At 35.0% G+C, this 18,774-nt stretch overlaps 1 protein-coding gene across 1 annotated transcript in view; it reads right to left on the reverse strand.

Moving 5' to 3' along the window:
* The window catches only part of LOC140165021 (uncharacterized), a 209,351-nt gene that overhangs the window by 147,306 nt on the left and 43,271 nt on the right, over positions 1-18,774 (reverse strand). Inside the window, exons 4-5 of the mRNA XM_072188432.1 lie at positions 11,071-11,207; positions 10,266-10,341 (exon numbers count right to left, since the gene is read on the reverse strand). Coding sequence (XP_072044533.1) covers positions 10,266-10,341; positions 11,071-11,207 — 213 coding nt within the window. The remainder of the gene's footprint in view (positions 1-10,265; positions 10,342-11,070; positions 11,208-18,774) is intronic.

An 18,774-nucleotide genomic window follows, 5' to 3' on the forward strand; every position in this document is an offset into this window, starting at 1 on the left:
CAAATATGACCCCCATTTTTTCTATAGCTAAGGCTATTGAAACTTGATGTTGAGTTTAGCGTCCCATTTTTTTCAGCTCATAATGAGGCAACTATTTCATTATTCATTATTTTCAAGGTTTCATTATCAGCGGCAGAGCGGCCTTTTACCAATGCTTATGCACTTTTGTTCATTCTAATTGGGTATTGCCAGTCGCAATATAATGTCACAAACACACATAAACATTTATAAAAGTATAATTATTTTGCTTTTTAAGTTTTAAAACAAACTAAATGTATTCCGAAGTATACCATGCCAGTCTTCTTCACTCCAATTTGTACTACAAAAATAACAATCATGCAGAACATTATGAAATACATTTTTGGCACCAATTTGTCAAAACTAGGTCTTTCCTAGTTAAATTATTTACAACATCAACAATCTGGTAAAAACATTTTGGCTAGGTTGATTTCTCTTCTAGTCTACCCTGGTATCCCAAAAGTATAATTGAAATAATTGGATAGAGCAAGGGTCAAAAACTGTATATTTTTAATGCTAAAATATTATTAGATGGATTCATCTAATAGTTCTCAAGGCTTTCTATAGTTTTTGAAGGGTTCAAATACAAAAAAAGGGTTTTAAAAATTTTGCAGAACAAATTTTCTTTCTGGTTTTAATAGTAGTAATTTGCAAAATAATGAATTATTTTCAGATTTTACATCTCAAACGCGGCACAAAATTCATAACGCGGGCGGTGGACGCTAAACTCAGAATCAAGTTTCAAGTGCCTACACTGCAAAAAAAAGTGTTCAACATTAGAACACCACCTGTGCAAAATTTAACACACTGTATTCAATTTCATAATGCTTGGTGTTCGTAACCATAATGCTTAGTGTTCGTAACATAACGTCAGAGGAAACTTTTAAACACATAGTGTTTGAAGTGTTCAGCATTAGAACACCACCTGTTCAAATGTTGACATACTGTATTCAATTTCAGAATGCTTAGTGTTCGTAACATAATGTCAGAGGAAACTTTTAACACATAGTGTTTGAAATGTTCAGCATTAGAACACCACCTGTTCAAATTCGACATATAGGCCTATTTGACATACTGCATTCAATTTTGTAATGCTTAGTGTTCGTAACATAACGTCAGAGGAAACTTTTAAACACATAGTGTTTGATCATTCACTATGTTCATAAAATGAACACTGTATGTTTAATCTACAATTTTCACAACACTATTATAGGCATAGCATAAAATGCTCGCCTGATTGTAAAACCATTTTTATAATTGGTTACTATTATTTATGGAGATCATCAGTTGTTCTCATTTTATTTTACACTTGAATGAAAGAACATTGAACATTTGCGGTTTATAGAAAAATACCTGATAATAGGCCTATTATAGGGGTAGGCTTACGTCGAATATTGAAATTTAGGCCTATACCGTACACTCCAAATAACTCTGGGTGCACGCCCATAAAATCGTGTTGTAGGCCTACAGCTCCAGGTGTTCACAACTTTTACACTGAATGAACATGTAATGTGTTCGTTTTGAACACTGTATGTATGTAGGCTATATTTACCACGTGCTGGGCCACGCATGCGTCGTTGCACCGTATAATAGAACAGACGATGTCATCGGAGTGAGAAACCGCGATTTGGACGTGGATTTGGAGGTGAGATTTTACCCACAAAATACCATTTTATTTAAAAAGAAATATATCGAACGTGTTCTCCACATATCATAGAACAACGAGACTAAAAATGTAAATTCATCGTTTTTTGTATTGCGTGGTTTTAGTGCATTTTAATGAATGCGCAGTAAGCTTATCAATCATGACCATGCAATAGTCACATGGTCAGACAGTGTGCAAATCTGCAATTTGATATAGGCCTAATGTGAATTATACTGTAGGCCTAAACCTCTGACGAGTGTGTCTTACAACTGGTCAGTATGCGGGTCGATTTCATGCCATGGCATGCCTGATGGAATAGATGTAATTGCGATGTTGCACTAGTCAAACATGCATAGGCCTAGCCCTAGGTTTGCTGTAATTTACTACTGAGTCTGTTGTTACAATTACATTTCGGACAAAGGTGTACATTTATACATTGACCATTGTACTTTGCTTTGTGTATAGCCGTATTGCATCCCTTTTTGTAACACTTATTGAACATATCTAGGCCTAAGTGTCATATGTTCCAGACTAGAACACTAAGTGTATGACATTTGTGAACACAACTCAGTGTTCAAAGATTAGAACACAAGTGTTCTAAATGATTAGAACACAAGTGTTCTAAAGCTGAACACATTTGATTTTGAACATATAAATGTGTTCTTAAAGTGTTACATGGCATTGAACATGTAAATGTGTTAGGATTTGGAACACTTTGTGTTCAAAGTTTTAACATTAGGTGTTCAAAACATGAACACACCATGTTCACAAAATGGCGACAATATGTTAACATCAAGTGTTCAAAAGGTGAACACACGTGTTCACAAATTATACTGTTGTGTTAAAGTCTGGAACACTTGGTGTTCACAATCAGTACACTTTTATATGTTCAATAAGTGTTACAATTTTTAGTGTTCTAATTCAGAACACTTTTTTTTTTGCAGTGTAAACAGGAATTTCTTACTGCAGCCTATGGGTAAAACTTGGTTAGTTTCAGAATTCAGACTTGCAATGAAAGTAGCCATATCACTATCTGCTATATGCTCATCTATCAGTCCACAGTTCTTTAACCCTGATACATTTGTACATTCACTGAATGACCTTTGAAAATGTGGGTACAAAAACTCATACTTTGCAACTTGAGGTCAAATTATATACACTATGATTGTTTAATAGAGGTTATTGTACTATGCCACTGGGATGAGATCATTGTGGTCCATAGTGACTTTAGTGTATGGGAAAGGGATGCAGTCCTGGCAAATAAGAGTAATTGGTGGAAAATGTAGATCCCAAACATTCCTGTTTTCAGGCTGTCTACATCTGGACAATAATCTGCTGTCTGCTACATTAATGAGTCTATCTTTTCCCCAAAGTAACTCAAAGTTTATGTTATGACTTGCTTTTACTCCCTGGTTGACATGGTTTCCAGTCTCATCTTCACTATCAGTGTTGCCAAAAAATGTCAGCCCAAATCGCAGGTCAAAAAATCAAAAAGTTGCCCAATTTTTCACTTAACCACTGGTTTCTATGGGATAGGACACTGCTGAAGTTGCAGGAGCCAATGTTGAAAAGACCCCCAAAATTTTTCATTAACCATAGTTTTCTACAGGAGAGGAAATTGTCAAAAGTTACAGGGAAAATCTTCAAAAGTCTCCCAATTGGGCTACCAAATCGTGGGTGTGGTACATTTACAGTATCAATCACCCTATCATATTACCCACTGTTAATTACAAAATGAAATCAAACTTGAACAAAACCTGCCAATTGTTGTTGGTTACTAAGTATTAGTATGCAACCGCAACAATAAGCTTTGTATTCATTCCTGGAATATAATTATAATACTCCTGCTTATAAACACACACTTATTCACACACAAAAAAGGTCGCTCTTATGCAGTGCGGTGGGTGAAACTCAGGTTCAACAGAACATGGATATATTATCCCAGTTTTCTTTTTCAGATTTCTAAATAGAGGGGGCCGAGTGGCTGATATAATCCCAAAATAGGCTGAATCCCATCCCCCCTCCCCGATCGACACCTCCACCCCCAATTTGCAGGCAAGCCTGCTCACAGTATCTATTTCTAATCATAATAGCATTTAGGTCAGATTACGATCAAAGAAATCTGCACAAGTTTTCTTTCCAGCAATAGCAAAAACAGCTTTGGCTTTGTGAACAAGAAAATGCTTCAATTACAATTACCCAAAGCTTTATACCAACATATTGCTGTGAGCACTGAATTTAATTTCAGTCAGGATTTTGTAACAATTGCATGAATCATGATCACCCTATGGTGGCTACAACTGGATGTTGATTATCAATTCAGGTAAATTGGGCTGTTCCAGTTGAAATCCATACACCCCTATGGAAGGCATGACCCTAATCTCCCAGAAAGTGCTGGATATAAATTTCAAAATGGAGTCACCCATTCAGGTAACCCCCAGAGGGGGTTTTCCATGGTTGAAGGGATATGGGGATGTGCCACGGTTTTGGGGTACCTTTTCAGCGATTTTAGTGGGTTTTCAGTGGAGACCAGTGTGCCCAGTTGGGCAAAAGTGACAATAAAAGCGTCCAATTAGGGCAAATTTGGGTGCGTTTGAGGTGTTTTTGGTGAAAATTGGTATACAGTAGATGGGTGGCAAAAACAGTACAAAGTAGGCATAGCGAAAGTCAACATCCGAAAGTTTGCGTGGCACATCCTCAAACAAAATGTTGAAGACCCCCCCCCCTCCGGAGGTAACACCATTTGAAAGTCACACTTGTGTGGAAGATTAAGGGTATGTCTACCTGGATGAATGAAAAGAAGATGAACAGGAAAGATGTTGTGGTCCATTCTGCCCAGTTTTGAAACACCCTAGATGAATACTGCCAGAAATTGTACTGGTATACATAATGACCTTAGCAATTTGAACCAATTTGAAAGGGAGTCCAGTTTAATCTTCCAATTCCTTTTTTGTGATTTGACATGGAATGAACCTAAAGAATCCAATTGTATCATGACACAACACAAATTGGTGTTATTTTATGAAGGCTTATTATTATAATCGATCTTTATACTGGTGTAAAAAAAATCTCTAACTATTCAGTTTTGCCTGTTCCTGCATTGTGGGAATGGGTATGTCCTAATGGATTCTAGAAGCTGATGACTTACTTTTCTCAGGTCTCAAATAAAATATATGAATCTATACACATCAAATATAAGTTGCACTGATTCAGGAAAGGACAATAGAACCAGTCTACTAAGCACTACTCAGTAGAGATATCTTACACTTCCCATAATGCATTTCTTTCATTTCAATTTTCTGTACTGATTTGCTATCTAGTGCAACATGGGTCGATAGTGACCAAAAGTACCTCAATGAACAGAGCACATCCAGATTTTGCATTATATTTATTTCTTGACTAGTAAACTCTATTCTCAACATGAAAACAAAGAAAACCTGTACAAAGTAAGTCATTTGATGAAATGAGGGGATGTATCATGTTGCAAAGGATTCTGGGAAGAGTGATATCTCCGCTGACCACTACTCCATCTACTACAAAAGTGCTACTTCCGCAGGCTTCAAAAGAATCAACAAGTACTTATTGAAATCAAGTAAATATTACAACTGTGAGTTAAATATAAATAATATAAGCTTAACAATTGACTCAACAATGGGCTATTCCAGTTGAAATCTGCTAGCCCCCTGTGGAAGATTTAAAGTCTTCCACAGAGGGAGTATGTTTTTCAAATGGAATTGCCTAGGGTTAATTATTTTGAAACCCAAACTCCCCTGTAAATGGCTTTACCTATATCTTCCACAACTTGAGTATTTAAAATGGAAGTTACCCAATTGTCCATTCTATTTAAAACCCATACTCCCTCCATGGAAGACATTAGTTAATCTTCCACTGGAGTGAGGATTTCAGATAGAATAGCCTAATTACTTATGACCTGCCTAGTTTGATATCAAAGCCTAATTGCCCAGTAACACTCAAGTGTGTCAAGCCACCACTATGCAATCTATGTTGACTCACTCGGTCCAGCATGAGATGTAATGATTTGCACAATTTTCGATAAAAAGTTTTGAACTATATTTAAAGTTTCAAGTTTCAATAAGAAATGTAATCAAATAAGCACTAACCCTAATCCTGTCCCTAACATAAAATGCCCTTCAAACTAACTTTAACCTTTTTTGGACTAGTGCGCCTTAGAACTTAACTACCGTATTTCGTCAAATAGTCGCCCCCCCCTCAAATAAACGCCCCACCACTTTTTTTTTTCAACCAAGATGTTTCAAAATGCCGATATTTCCATGCTATCTTGTGTAGTAAGCTTACCAAGTTGCGCACATGGTCCATAATAGCGTCAATAATTGGCGAAAATTGGATCAGAAACCCGGAAGTGAGCCAGAAGTCAGTGTTTCTAGTTCATAGTTCGTCATTTTAGCGTGTGTTTTTAGTTTACCTAATGATTTTAACGGGAATTATCGTTCTAAAATTGACCTTGAATAAATGCCCCCTTGGGAAAATGTAACGCCCGGGGCGCGTTTATTTGATTTAAATACGGTATTGGGCTTCACAGGGCTGTAGCAAAGTTGAAGCAGCCATCACAAAATAATTCAATAATTGTATTTTCTTAGCATGGTTCACTTGAGCATTGGTAATGTTTTCTGACATCCTAAGAATGGCCCAACCAAATGACGACCACATACGATGCTCCTTGAATATGAATGTCTCATCACTGGTTTGATGATTTACCATAAAGCCTGATTCAGACTCCACATCACAGCGTGATGCGATGGTATCAAAACTGAAATCTGAGCCAGGTTTTTATGAGCTTTGGCGGTGAAAATTCTCATTGTGCGACTGCCCGGTGGAAATTTCGGTTCGCGATGGAGTTGGGTTTTGTTCAACTTTTTCGCACAGCCGAGCACGCTTCTAATTGGCTGCTGTAAAATCAAGGTTGGCAGAATAACCATAAAAGGAGATCACAGCATCACACAATGAAATAAAAATATACATTTTAATTTCATCATGCTATATGCTGCGAAGTTTTAAAAGCATTGCATTTGCAGCATCGCATCGCACTACGATGTAGAGTCTGAATCGGGCTTAATGCAAGGATATTAGTTTATTATCCTTTTTATTTATGTAAACTGACTTTTTAACTGGCCATTTCAGACAAGGATAGAAAAAGATGACACCTGCTGGATGACACAGATGAGGGTTACTTCCTCAATTTGAATTGGTCTCAAGTATTAATTAATAATTTTCCTTATTAAAGATTTTGGTACTTGAAAGCTGTCTTCACTCTTGAGTATGGGCAATGTGATAAGGCCAAAAAAATAAATTGTTTGTTTGTCCATAGAGGCTTATGAAACAGTTGGGTCGGTAGGTCGGATTTTTTTTTTTTTATTTTTTTTACAGATATTGCACTTGAAACTGACAATTTGAAGACTGGTAAATAAGTCAAAACACACAGCACTTCACTGGTTTAACTCTTGAGATGGTTCTGCATGTTATACTGTTCATTTTCTTTACATTTTCTTTCTTTAAATTTGTACTATACCACTGTTTTATACGATGTCCCATCAATGCCAAAAAAAAAAAAAAAAAAATTCCAAAAAAAAAAAAAAGACACAGTCGGGACCAGGGTACACGGTCGGTCGGACGTGGACAAACAAACAAATTTTTTGGGGGGCCTAAGGAATGCCATTATACTTATGTTCCCAACATGGTGGGCCAAAGGCTGAGATCTAGATGGAAAAGTACTTAAAATGAATGACATGCTATTCAAGATGTGTCTTTTGAATAATAGAAATTTAAAAGATACACATCAAAAAAGATGCAAAGACCACATTAAGAAGATATCATTTTATGGCATCACTCATCAGGTAGTGATGAATTTGAAATTCACTCTCATGTCTTCTGATATTATTGGGGGTATGAATTTCAACTGGAATAGGCCAATCCAGCACTTTGCATTCAATAGACCTGTATGTATTTGCTATCTTCTGAAGATCACAAACTCATGTTAGGCTCACACTAATAACCCAGGTGGTTTTGTGCAATGTGACGGGGGAGGTTTCCTCAACTACTATACTTTTATCCTATATTTTCCATTCAATCAGTTCCGCAGACCCCAGTTGGGGATTATCCTCCAGTTCATTAGCTGAGTAAAACTCCCAAACTTATAGTTCTTCAGCCAAAATTTAAATAAAATTGAATTTTGTAAACTATAATTTGGCCCAATTTCAGTTTCACAAGATGCCAAATACATACATCAAATTTCAATTCACTCAGAAGCCCCCTTTCTGCCAGCTATTTAGTTCTCAGTTAATTCCCAACCTATACATACCCCCTTCCAGGGTTATGGCCTCATTGGCCAGCCATTCTCTCACTCCTCCATTTTATTCTCTTAAATTGGCCAATTGAAATATTTCAATCTTTTAACAATTGATGACAGGAATCAATCAAATATATTGGAAAATAGACTGAAATGTTTTTTTGATTTGACTAACTCTTTTTATAGACTGATTTCACTGTCCAATCATGTGTTACTCATTGATTGGAATGAGATTTCAAACTTTTTTTAAGTGCGAAAATTTTCAATACTTTTTTCACCTGAAAAGGATTTGTTCCTAATTCGGGATGACAAAAGAATGGAAAACAATGAAAACAATCCTTGTTACTGAAAATTCAATTGAAAAAGATTTGCCCCTAACTTAAATCACTAAAAGATTGAGAATCACTCCTTTTGTTTGGAAACAAGTTTCAAATCACCCGACTGAATACAGTCGAAAATGGTTTGTCCCATCCCCAATTCGGGACAGGAAAAGATTGAAAATTCAATCTTTTTGATTGAGTATCGGACAATTTAAGAGAGTACTTTGTAACTTGACAGAATAAAATCACACCATATGCTGTATTATGGTTCTCCATATCATGTTTGAAGTACAGATACTTAACATACATAATATGGAAAACTATCAAGTTGATGTTGTTACTGTAATTCAATGTATCATGATGACCAATCATCTGTCAATATTGACTCTTTACATACTTGGGTCCTTCATATGACACCAGACAATCTGTAGTAATTCAGCCATTGATATATATACATTGGGGCAAAGGTTAAAATCAAATATATTGAGAGAGCTTGTGTTTTAAAGTGTTAGACTTAAATTGTTAAACTAAAGCTATTATATCTGGCATGATTTTAACTACAATACAATCATTAAATTTCTTAATTTTGTAATATCAAGATTTGAAAATATTTCAAGTCAAATATCTGACTTAAATGAGAATAATCAGAATATATCAAAAGTTATATTAATATGGTGAATATTAATATTTAATTTATAGCAAGATGCTTTTGCCTAATGATAACTGAGTAGATCTCTCCATTATTTATTGTGAAAAAAGCCATTAATAAAGTGTTCAGCAAGGGTCTTCTTGATAATTGCGTTCATATTCAGCTTAATCGGCAAATGAGGTGCTGATGTGATGATGATGTGATTCAGTTAGCACTCAGAACCCCACTTCTGTGTTTTTCTTTCTGAAGATTGGGTAGCTCCAAAAAGAGCCGTTCAAGCAAACTGATATGAAAAGAGCCAAGATCTAGGAATTCCAGTACTATATAAGTTGTAAAAATGTGGAATTCCAGCACCCTTTCCTTAACCCTAACCCGCCTGAATACTACAAAATACTACTTGATATATGCGCTGTTCGTGCGTGCATCCCACGTGGTGTGATGACGCAATCGCCCTAAAGTGATATATAGGTACGGTTTCGCTGGCCAGCGAAGCCCAAGACCTGTGGCAAAGTGTCACCTACCGAGTGCTTGGCATGCGAGGGGTCTCGGGTTCGAATCCCACCCAGAGCAAACAACTTCTTTCTTTCTTTTCTCTCTTTATTCTTTCCTTCTTTCCCTTCCTGTCGCCAAAAAGCCCTTAGGGGGTTAGGGTTAGAAGGGCTTGTTTCTTTCATAGTTTCTAGCCGTTCAGGCAAACTGAGGTGAAAAGAGCCAAAAACCTAGAATTCCAGCACTATATACATTTTGTAAATTGCAAAAATGTGGAATTCCACCACGCTTTCCTTAAAAGTGCTTGTTTCTTCCATAACTTCTATCTGTTCAGGTAAACTGAGATGAAAATGAGTCAAAAACCTGGATTCCCAGCTCAAGAGAAGTTGCAAAAATGTGGAATTCCAGCATTACTGCACATGTTCATCAAGACTGTTAATGAAAATTATTAAACAGGTTTCTTAATTCTAGTCCAATAAAACAGTACTCACTATGAACGTTTCGAAGTCTAACAGACGCCTTCTTCTGTTTACCGAAGGGGCCACCATGAACAGAGACGAGGGGCAATACAGTCACGTGGTTGACAATCTTCTCAAGAAAAAACATCTGGCAACCGCACTGCTAAGCAACCAGCATCCTTTGCAGAAGATCGTCACATCATCAACAGTGTTGAAAAAGGAGTCTGCTAGACTTTGAAACATCCACAGTGAGTACTGTTTTACTGGACTGGAACTAACAAACCTCTTAATAATGGAATTCCAGTGCCTTTCCATAAAAGGTTTTTTTTCTTCCTTAACTTAGTAGGATAAGATACCTTACCTTGCTGCTTCTTCCATAGTGCTTTCATTGCAGCCCGAATCTGCATCCTCTCATCATACTCTTGGGTTTCATCAAGCTGTTTAACAAAATTGGTAGGAAATCGATTTGTATTCAATTTTTTTATCATTTGTAATTATAATGCCTATTTTTAAAATATTGACCAAACTAAATTATATCACAAAATCAGCACATCCTTGCAGATGTTCATTATCATTCAACTCAACTTATCAGAGCTGGTCAGGCCTGTAGCGAGGGGGTGCGATGCATCCACCACAAATCTGCAAAAGGTTTGCTTTTTCTGTAAAAAATAGCAAAATTGGGCCAAAAAATTTGATAAATATACCCCAAATCATGAACTTTCTTTGAAATTTGTTAAAAAATATACGGATCCAAAAATTAATTACAGAGTGGATAAGGTCTACTTTTGGCCAGAATGAAGATTTCTCTTGAAAGGTCTGCATTTGGAAAATCCACACCCCTACGGAAAAAAGGTAATCTTTTTTTGTGAATTTTTTTGAAAAATTATCCAAAGTTCACTTGAATTCACTTCAACTCAAATTTTCAGCGAAAACAAAAAAAGAAATGAAATTCTTTTACAAATATTTCACATATTGTGTTAAAATTTATGAAATTACAAGTGTTAAAATTTCCTATGTTAATTTTTGGCAAATCTGGACATCAGGTTTAAAAACAAGTCAAATTTGCATAAATATGAGTCAATTTTCATATCCCACCCAATGAGTTATAAAAATTTCCTATTAATTATTTTGTCTTTATTAATCATAATAATCCTTGCAAAACTTACCATTCGTTGTAGGACCTTCTCATCCATAATGCCGTCTAAATCAAGTTTTCTAGCACACTGGGTCTCTGCCATAGTCCTAGGCTGACGTGAGGAACTTCTGATTGAGTTATTGTTATTATTCAACCCTTCTTCATCATCTGCAAAAGCAAATATGAGTGAAATATGTCAAAAGAGGTCATATCCAGGTAAAAAATGTTTGACTGATTTCAAACTCCAAAGTAAACTTTTCAAACTATTCTGTCAAACAAAATATGTGTACTCTTTGTCAATATCACTTCAAGGGTCTAGTCAAAGAAGGCCATATCTCCAATAGCTGCCCTATAGGCATTTGGCAATGTCTGCACTCTATATTGTACACACAACATCTGGCAGCTATAGCAGATCGCTATTGCTTGATGTGTTAGTGCCAGGTCCTATCTGCAATAGCTGCTCTATACACATTTGACAATGTCTGTATTCTATATTGTATACACATAACCCCTAGCAGCTTTTACAGATGGGACAATCTAAACCCTTATGTTGAGGTGTTAGAGCAAGAATGTCCTTTCTGCAATAGCTGCCCTATGCGCATTTGACCATTTCTGCATTATATTGAACACAAATGACACCTGGCAGCTATTGCAGAAAGGGCTTTCTTGCTCTTAACCCCAACTTGTCCTTTGTTGTTAAAGGCACTATCAGTGATCCCATCAAATAATAAAAATATTTAAAATTTGTAGGAATTTAAAAATAGGGCTGGATAATGTTTATTTCCCAAGAAGATACCCACAACATTTCACTACAAGGTAGCAACATTTTCCATGATTTCTTATCATTTCTCTAAAGGGATAAGCAACAAATTTCCCTTTAATTAAGTCCTAACATTTAGCTGGAATATGCTTCCTGGATTCCTCATTTTTCCAGCCTGCTTAAAAGTGAAGAATAAGTTAAACCAGGGAAGTGCAAAACCATCCCTGGTTAAACGGGTGTGACCCGATCAACAGCCTCATCCCCCATTTTATTGTTATTAGGGTCGCTTTTTGTCATATCATTATGTAATGTGTGTTAGCACACCTTTATAAAGATGCACAAAATTTAGACTTTGTGATTTTAAGCAAATCAGTCATAGTGCCTTTAAACAATATATTAGTGCTACATAATAATCACACACCCTTATAAAAATCACAGAATTAATAACACAAATTATTTATTCTAAACTATCAGAGTTATAGATATGTTACCTTCTGCACCCTTTTTTTCACACTTTGTACTGATGTAAACAGTGGTGGCAGCAGGATGTTTTTTTTTTAAATTTAGACATTTTAAATTTCTAAAAGTCAGAAATTTGCAAACCGTAAAATTTTGAAATTTTAAAATTCTGAAATTTATAAAATGCTTTCCAAAATAGAGGGATAAAGTAACATTTAGGAGGAAAATTCATCAAATTTTGTGGGATTTTTTTAATGACTTTTGATCTTGACTAGGGGAAACTGGGGGCAAGCTGTAGTTTGGGGGCTGCAAATGACCCTCACTCACTCCTGGCACCACCACTGCATGCAGCACAACCAAATGTATAATCATGAAAGTGGGCCCTTATTGGCTAAGTGAATCACATAATATTGAAATACTGTGTGTAAGGGCTTTCTAAGAACTAAAGTGTAGTAACAATAATGACCAAACCTCTTTATTTACCCATTTTTATGAGCAAATGTCATCACTATCTATATATTGTTACAATTTAAATATTTGTATTATAGTAAGTATACACAATTACATTAAACACTGCCAACCACAATGGACTGTTCCAGTTGAAATCCATACACCCCCAATGGTAGATACCATAACCATAATCTTCCACACAGGGAGTGTGAATTTCAAATGGGGTTACCTGAATGGACAACTCCATTTGAAATCTACATTCCCTGTGTGGGAGATTCTGCCCCCTCCCCCAATCACTCCCCCACCCTATGGTTAGGTCATATAAAATCATAGTTATGTCAACTTCAAACCTAGGATATCACTCTACACCAACTTCACACTTCACAATATCAATGAGTGATATCATCTCTTCAAAACTCACCTCAATATCATAAGATTCCATATTTGTCATCAGAATCACAAATATTCACAATATTAGCCTAAATCAAAGAAGATACCTTACCCTTCCCAGAATCCTTTGCAACATGATACATCACCTGATTTCATCAAATGACACTTTCATTTATACTTTGTACAGGTTTCCTTTGTTTTCATGTTGAGAATAGACTGGTTAAACATGGGTCGATACTCGATAGTCAAGAATTACATATTTTGCAAGATCTGGATGTGCTCTGTTCATTGAGGTACTTTTTGTCACTATCGACCCATGTTGTAGGCCTACTACAAGCATTATGGGAACTGTAAGATAACTTCTCTGATCCTACATGTATATTATGATTATAATAACAAGTCACTACAGATAGATAGACTCTTGAGTTAAACAGTAAACACTGATTCGGTGGAATGTAGTTAGGGTTAGGGACAAACCACTGTCGGCGACTACCATCAAAAACTCACCTGTTCTCTTCAAACACTAATTAGCATCTTAATGGATCAACAAGTAGATGGTTAATGATCAAATGTTATTCATTTTAATGTTTAGAAATGATTCAGATTGTATTGCTTTACTCCATCAAACCATGTGTATATTTTTGTGTAGTCACGATAATACCTCTTAAACATGTTAAATCCAGGTAATTTTACCAAAACTAGGGACCCATATCTTACGAATTTCCGAAAATAATGCCCCATACCTTTGAGCTTGAGAATAGTAAAAGTAACATATTTTTCACGTCATCAACAACAAACAGTATATAAATATAAAAATTAAAACAAATAAATTTAAAAAAACCCGCATGAACAATGAAATGGAGGTGATGCTCAAAAGGCCAGCATGCAGCAGGGAGGCCAGAAGTGGTCATCTCCTAAACCAACTTCCACAAAATGTTGGCTTATTTTAATCCTAACATAGCCCATGATTTTTTGCTATCGGAAGTTAAAGAAGAAACAAAAAAGGAGAAAAGATGAACAAAGAAGTCACTTGGTACCCCTGTGATTCAAACCTTAGACCCGTCACGTGCCAAGCACACGATCGCCGACCAGTAACCTCAGTAACCATGCATTTATAGGACTTAGATGAATGCCTCATGTGGGATGCACGTGCCCGGGGGGGGGGGTACTCAGTACAAATGACCATACGGGACGTGCCGCAAACATGGGTAGCATTTTCGGCCTTCTGATATATCAATGACCCCTTATTCAAAGCCTATTTTGGTATATGAATGGGTCCTTTTTTCAAAATTTTCTCAATTTTTTCGGAAAACAGCCCAATTTTTCCTTAATCTAGCCAAAATTTTCAAAATTTCCCCAAATTTTTTGGAAAATTTGTAGAAACTAAGACAATTTTGGTTAAATTCGATTGAAAATTTTGACTTTTGGTATATCAATGGGTCCAAATTTCTTGAAAAATTGGTATATTTATGGGTCCACTTCCAAAATCTCAGCGGCACGTCCCTACCAAAACCAAACTTGAGTAACCCCCCCGGGGCATGTGCACGTGCAGTGGCATGCACATGCAGTGGTTATCCTTTTAGTATCATGTGGTATTTTATTAGGGTCACCTCATGTGTATTAAACCTCTCCAGATATTTAGAAATATCTTTCATCTTTCATTATGTTACTTTGAAAAGCAAAAAGGTTGACCCAAAAAAAAGCTCATGGGGCAAGTTGAAGCCCAGAGGTTGATTAAATGTAAGCCCAGAATACATTGCAGCCACTGACAGCATGTTTGAGAAACACATGGTTATTTTCAGAAAACATCACGCTGGGCTCCTGCTGTGCATGGTCAAGGTTGTTATACAACAAGATAAGCAATGTGTCTGCATGCATGCATGTGCAAGAAAACTTTGCTGTTTCCACCTTCTTTTCCCAAGCATTTAAAATATCTAAAATTGTTTTAAAAAACACACGACTTTTTAACTTTCTTGGTAGCAATGTATCAACAAACATTACCTGTACCCAATTATCAATTCAAAACATAAAAGTCGTGATGAATATTCCATCAAAACTACTGGTTCTTATTTTGCACATAAATTGAATGTGAAATGGTGTTGAAATGGCTCCTTTATTACATTGCACCTAATATCATACTGCATGCTGGGATTACATTGAATCAACCTCTGGTTGAAGCCTATGGAAATTGAAAATCTTAAAATAGAAACCTAAATTTCATACCTAAGGTTAACACCAGGGTTTGAAAAATAACACAGTACCAAACATTTATTGTTTTTTCCTAACATTTTGGCTGAGAAAATTAATTTTACAGTGAAAAGTGCAACTCAAAATTTTGCTCCTTTCAACAGTCAACACCAACTTTGATCGTTTGTATTGCCTCATTAAATGACTGATGAGTGAGCCTCGTATAACAATACCCATCGATTCACTAGCATTCTGAGTATAGAGGAGTACATTTTCAGTCAAAGAATTGGCTGGCTTTCCAGCTTTGCTGCCTTATTGAAAATACAATAAAATGTATATAAACAGTCACAGAATTCTCCGAAATGAGCCCTCTAATTTCAGATTTTTCGATTGTTAACAATCATGGGGCAGATGTTGGTGGCTTAACGTAAAACTAAAAGTTTCAAAATGGTGTATTATCGCCTTTTGCATATGAACTCAGTGTACATTGCTATATTGACATAGTTCATATTATCTTGATTATAGAATTGATTTTGATCAATATTTATTAGATGAGTAAATAATGATAATATAAGCAAATTGATTGTTGCAATCACAAGTCAGGTCAGCTAAGGACAGGGTTTATACATAATACCATGCTGGGGGCACCAATCTGGTGTAACCAGCACTGACGAAAGCTTTTTGGAAATGCAATTAATAAATGAAAAATGGTATTGCCAAAATGAGCCTCTCAAATTGATGATTTGCAGTTTTAAATTTTTTTTCTGCTAGATTTTTTTTGCCTTTGGACATTTTAAAAGTCTGGATCTTCAAAAAATTATGACTAGACAAAAGGTCCAGAAATCCAAACTCCTCTACAGGGGGTGTGCATTTATTTTCTGGAATAGCCAATAGCCAAATGTTGGCACTTGGATGAAATTTTGCTTCTCCAAATAAGGAAATATATAAATAATTGGAGGAAATAGTAGTTCTTTGGGAAATTTGGCTCACCTTTCCAAAAAATAAACATTATTTTTTTATTGGCCTAGTGAATGGGATGTGTCAAAATTCTGTTATCAATAGTCTAGTTCTGGTGGAAGTCATTCCCTAGGAAGTTATTAGGCCTGCAGCAATTAACAAGCGTCACTTATTACTAATTAATTAACACCTACATTAATGTTCCACATGTTGAACAAGGAAATATCACTGTAAAACCACAGCTATATGGTCCATATTTGGTTTCCTTGAGGTAGGGGCATCCGCACATGATCGTGATCAAAGCCCGGATCAAAGACCTGGTCATAAATTTTGTCCAGTCTGTAAGCCCCCTCGTCCTTGTTCATGGTGTGTTTTCCTCTACTTCTAATCCAGATTGCTTCCTTTAGCCAGCGTGTTGTTTTGTCTGATTCTTGATCGATGACCTGAGTCTCATCACGAGGGGGCTTACAGACTGGACAAAATTTATGACCAGGTCATAAATTCTCGGCAACAAGAAAGTTTGGTGACGTCATCAAAACCAGACAGAAGTGTTGCGGTTCTAAAAACACCTAGAAACACCAGTACCAGAGTGAACAAGATTCCTGATAGGAATTGAAATATTTCTGAGTGAGTAGTATCATTTTATTGGATCTGAACAAGAACCTTTATCAATCTTATGAACTATGAACGATCCTGATGAATCTGTTTCAAGAATGTTTAGATCATGTAAGGATAATTCTTGTTGAATTTGAGCTTGATTGGACCAATTTTGAAATTTGAAAAACTGTATCAAAAGTGTATAAAAAACTGTATCAAAAGTGTATAAAAACTGTATCAATAGTGTATAAAAACTGTATCAAAAGTGTATCAAAAAACTGTATCAAAAGTGTATCAAAAAACTATCAAAAGTGTATCAAAAAAACTGTATCAAAAGTGTATCAGAAAACTATATCAAAAGTGTATCAAATGGCATGTATCAAAAATAGGGCAGTCCCGCTGGCCAGCATTAGAATATTTGATATACTTTTGATATAATTATGTATAAAATGTGTATGAAATGAAAGGATAAGAATTTCAACGCTAATTTGATACAGTTTAAATTGGAACGCTGATTTGATACAGTGGCATATTTGATACACTTTTGATATAATTATGTATCAAATATGTATGAAATGAAAGGATAAGAATTTCAACGCTAATTTGATACAGTTTAAATTGGAACCCTCATTTGATACAGTAACATATTTCGATACACTTTTGATATAAATTATGTATGAAATGTGTATGAAATGAAAGGATACAAATTTCAAATCTAATTTGATACAGTTTAAATTGGAACCCTGATTTGATACAGTTACATATTTCATACACTTTTGATATAAATTATGTATGAAATGTGTATAAAATGAAAGGATAAAAATTTCAATGCTAATTTGATACAGTTTAAATTGGAACCCTGATTTGATACAGTTACATACTTCATACACTTTTGATATAATTATGTATGAAATATGTATGAAATGAAAGGATAAAAATTTCAACGCTAATTTGATACAGTTTAAATTGGAACGCTGATTTGATACAGTAACATATTCGATACACTTTTGATATAAATTATGTATGAAATGTGTATGAAATGAAAGGATAAAATTTCAATGCTAATTTGATACAGTTTAAATTGGAACCCTGATTTGATACAGTTACATATTTGATACACTTTTGATATAATTATATATCAAATATGTATGAAATGAAATGATACATTTCATTTGATACTTTTTTGATACATTATCTTGGCATTTGATACACTTTTGATATGTATAAAATGTGTATGCAATGTTAATTTGATACAGTTTTGATACATAAAAGTGTATGAAATGAGGGTTCCAATTCAAATACTTTTTATTTCATACATTTTGTATCAAAAGTATATCAAATTTTAGCCAGGGCCCTGTCCCTAATCTTATAGGCTCTCATTACACAACTGGTGTTTGTTTTGAAGGGAAGTTGATCATGATCTTAAAATAGCTGCTCTATAAATCCCACAGATCATGAGTAATTAATGCAACTAACTAGGGACTAATTTATGCAACTATTAATGAACGAAACACAATATAGGAAACATATAATGTGCAGAAACCCATCCTGCTTTTTTGTTTGTATTTCGTTTATCACAATATTTAATAGTTTTATGTATAGCATTAAATTAAATTAAAATTAACTAAAAGCACAGACTTTTATGAAGCTTAATCTATACGTTTTTTTAAAGTTAACTTTATTTAAAATAAACAACATAAATCAAAGAAAGACCTTTACGTTTATCACAATATTTAATAGTTTTATGTATATCATTAAATTAAATTAATGATATACATAAAGCTTCAAATTTTTATGAAGCTTAATCTATACGTTTTTTAAAAGTTAATTTTTTTTTATTTAACCAAAATAAATCAAAGAAAGACCTTTACGTTTATCACAATATTTAAAATAGTTTTATGTATATCATTAAAGTAAATTAAAAGCTTTTCCATA

The sequence above is a fragment of the Amphiura filiformis genome, chromosome 11, assembly GCF_039555335.1.
Source record: "Amphiura filiformis chromosome 11, Afil_fr2py, whole genome shotgun sequence".
NCBI lineage: Eukaryota > Metazoa > Echinodermata > Ophiuroidea > Amphilepidida > Amphiuridae > Amphiura > Amphiura filiformis.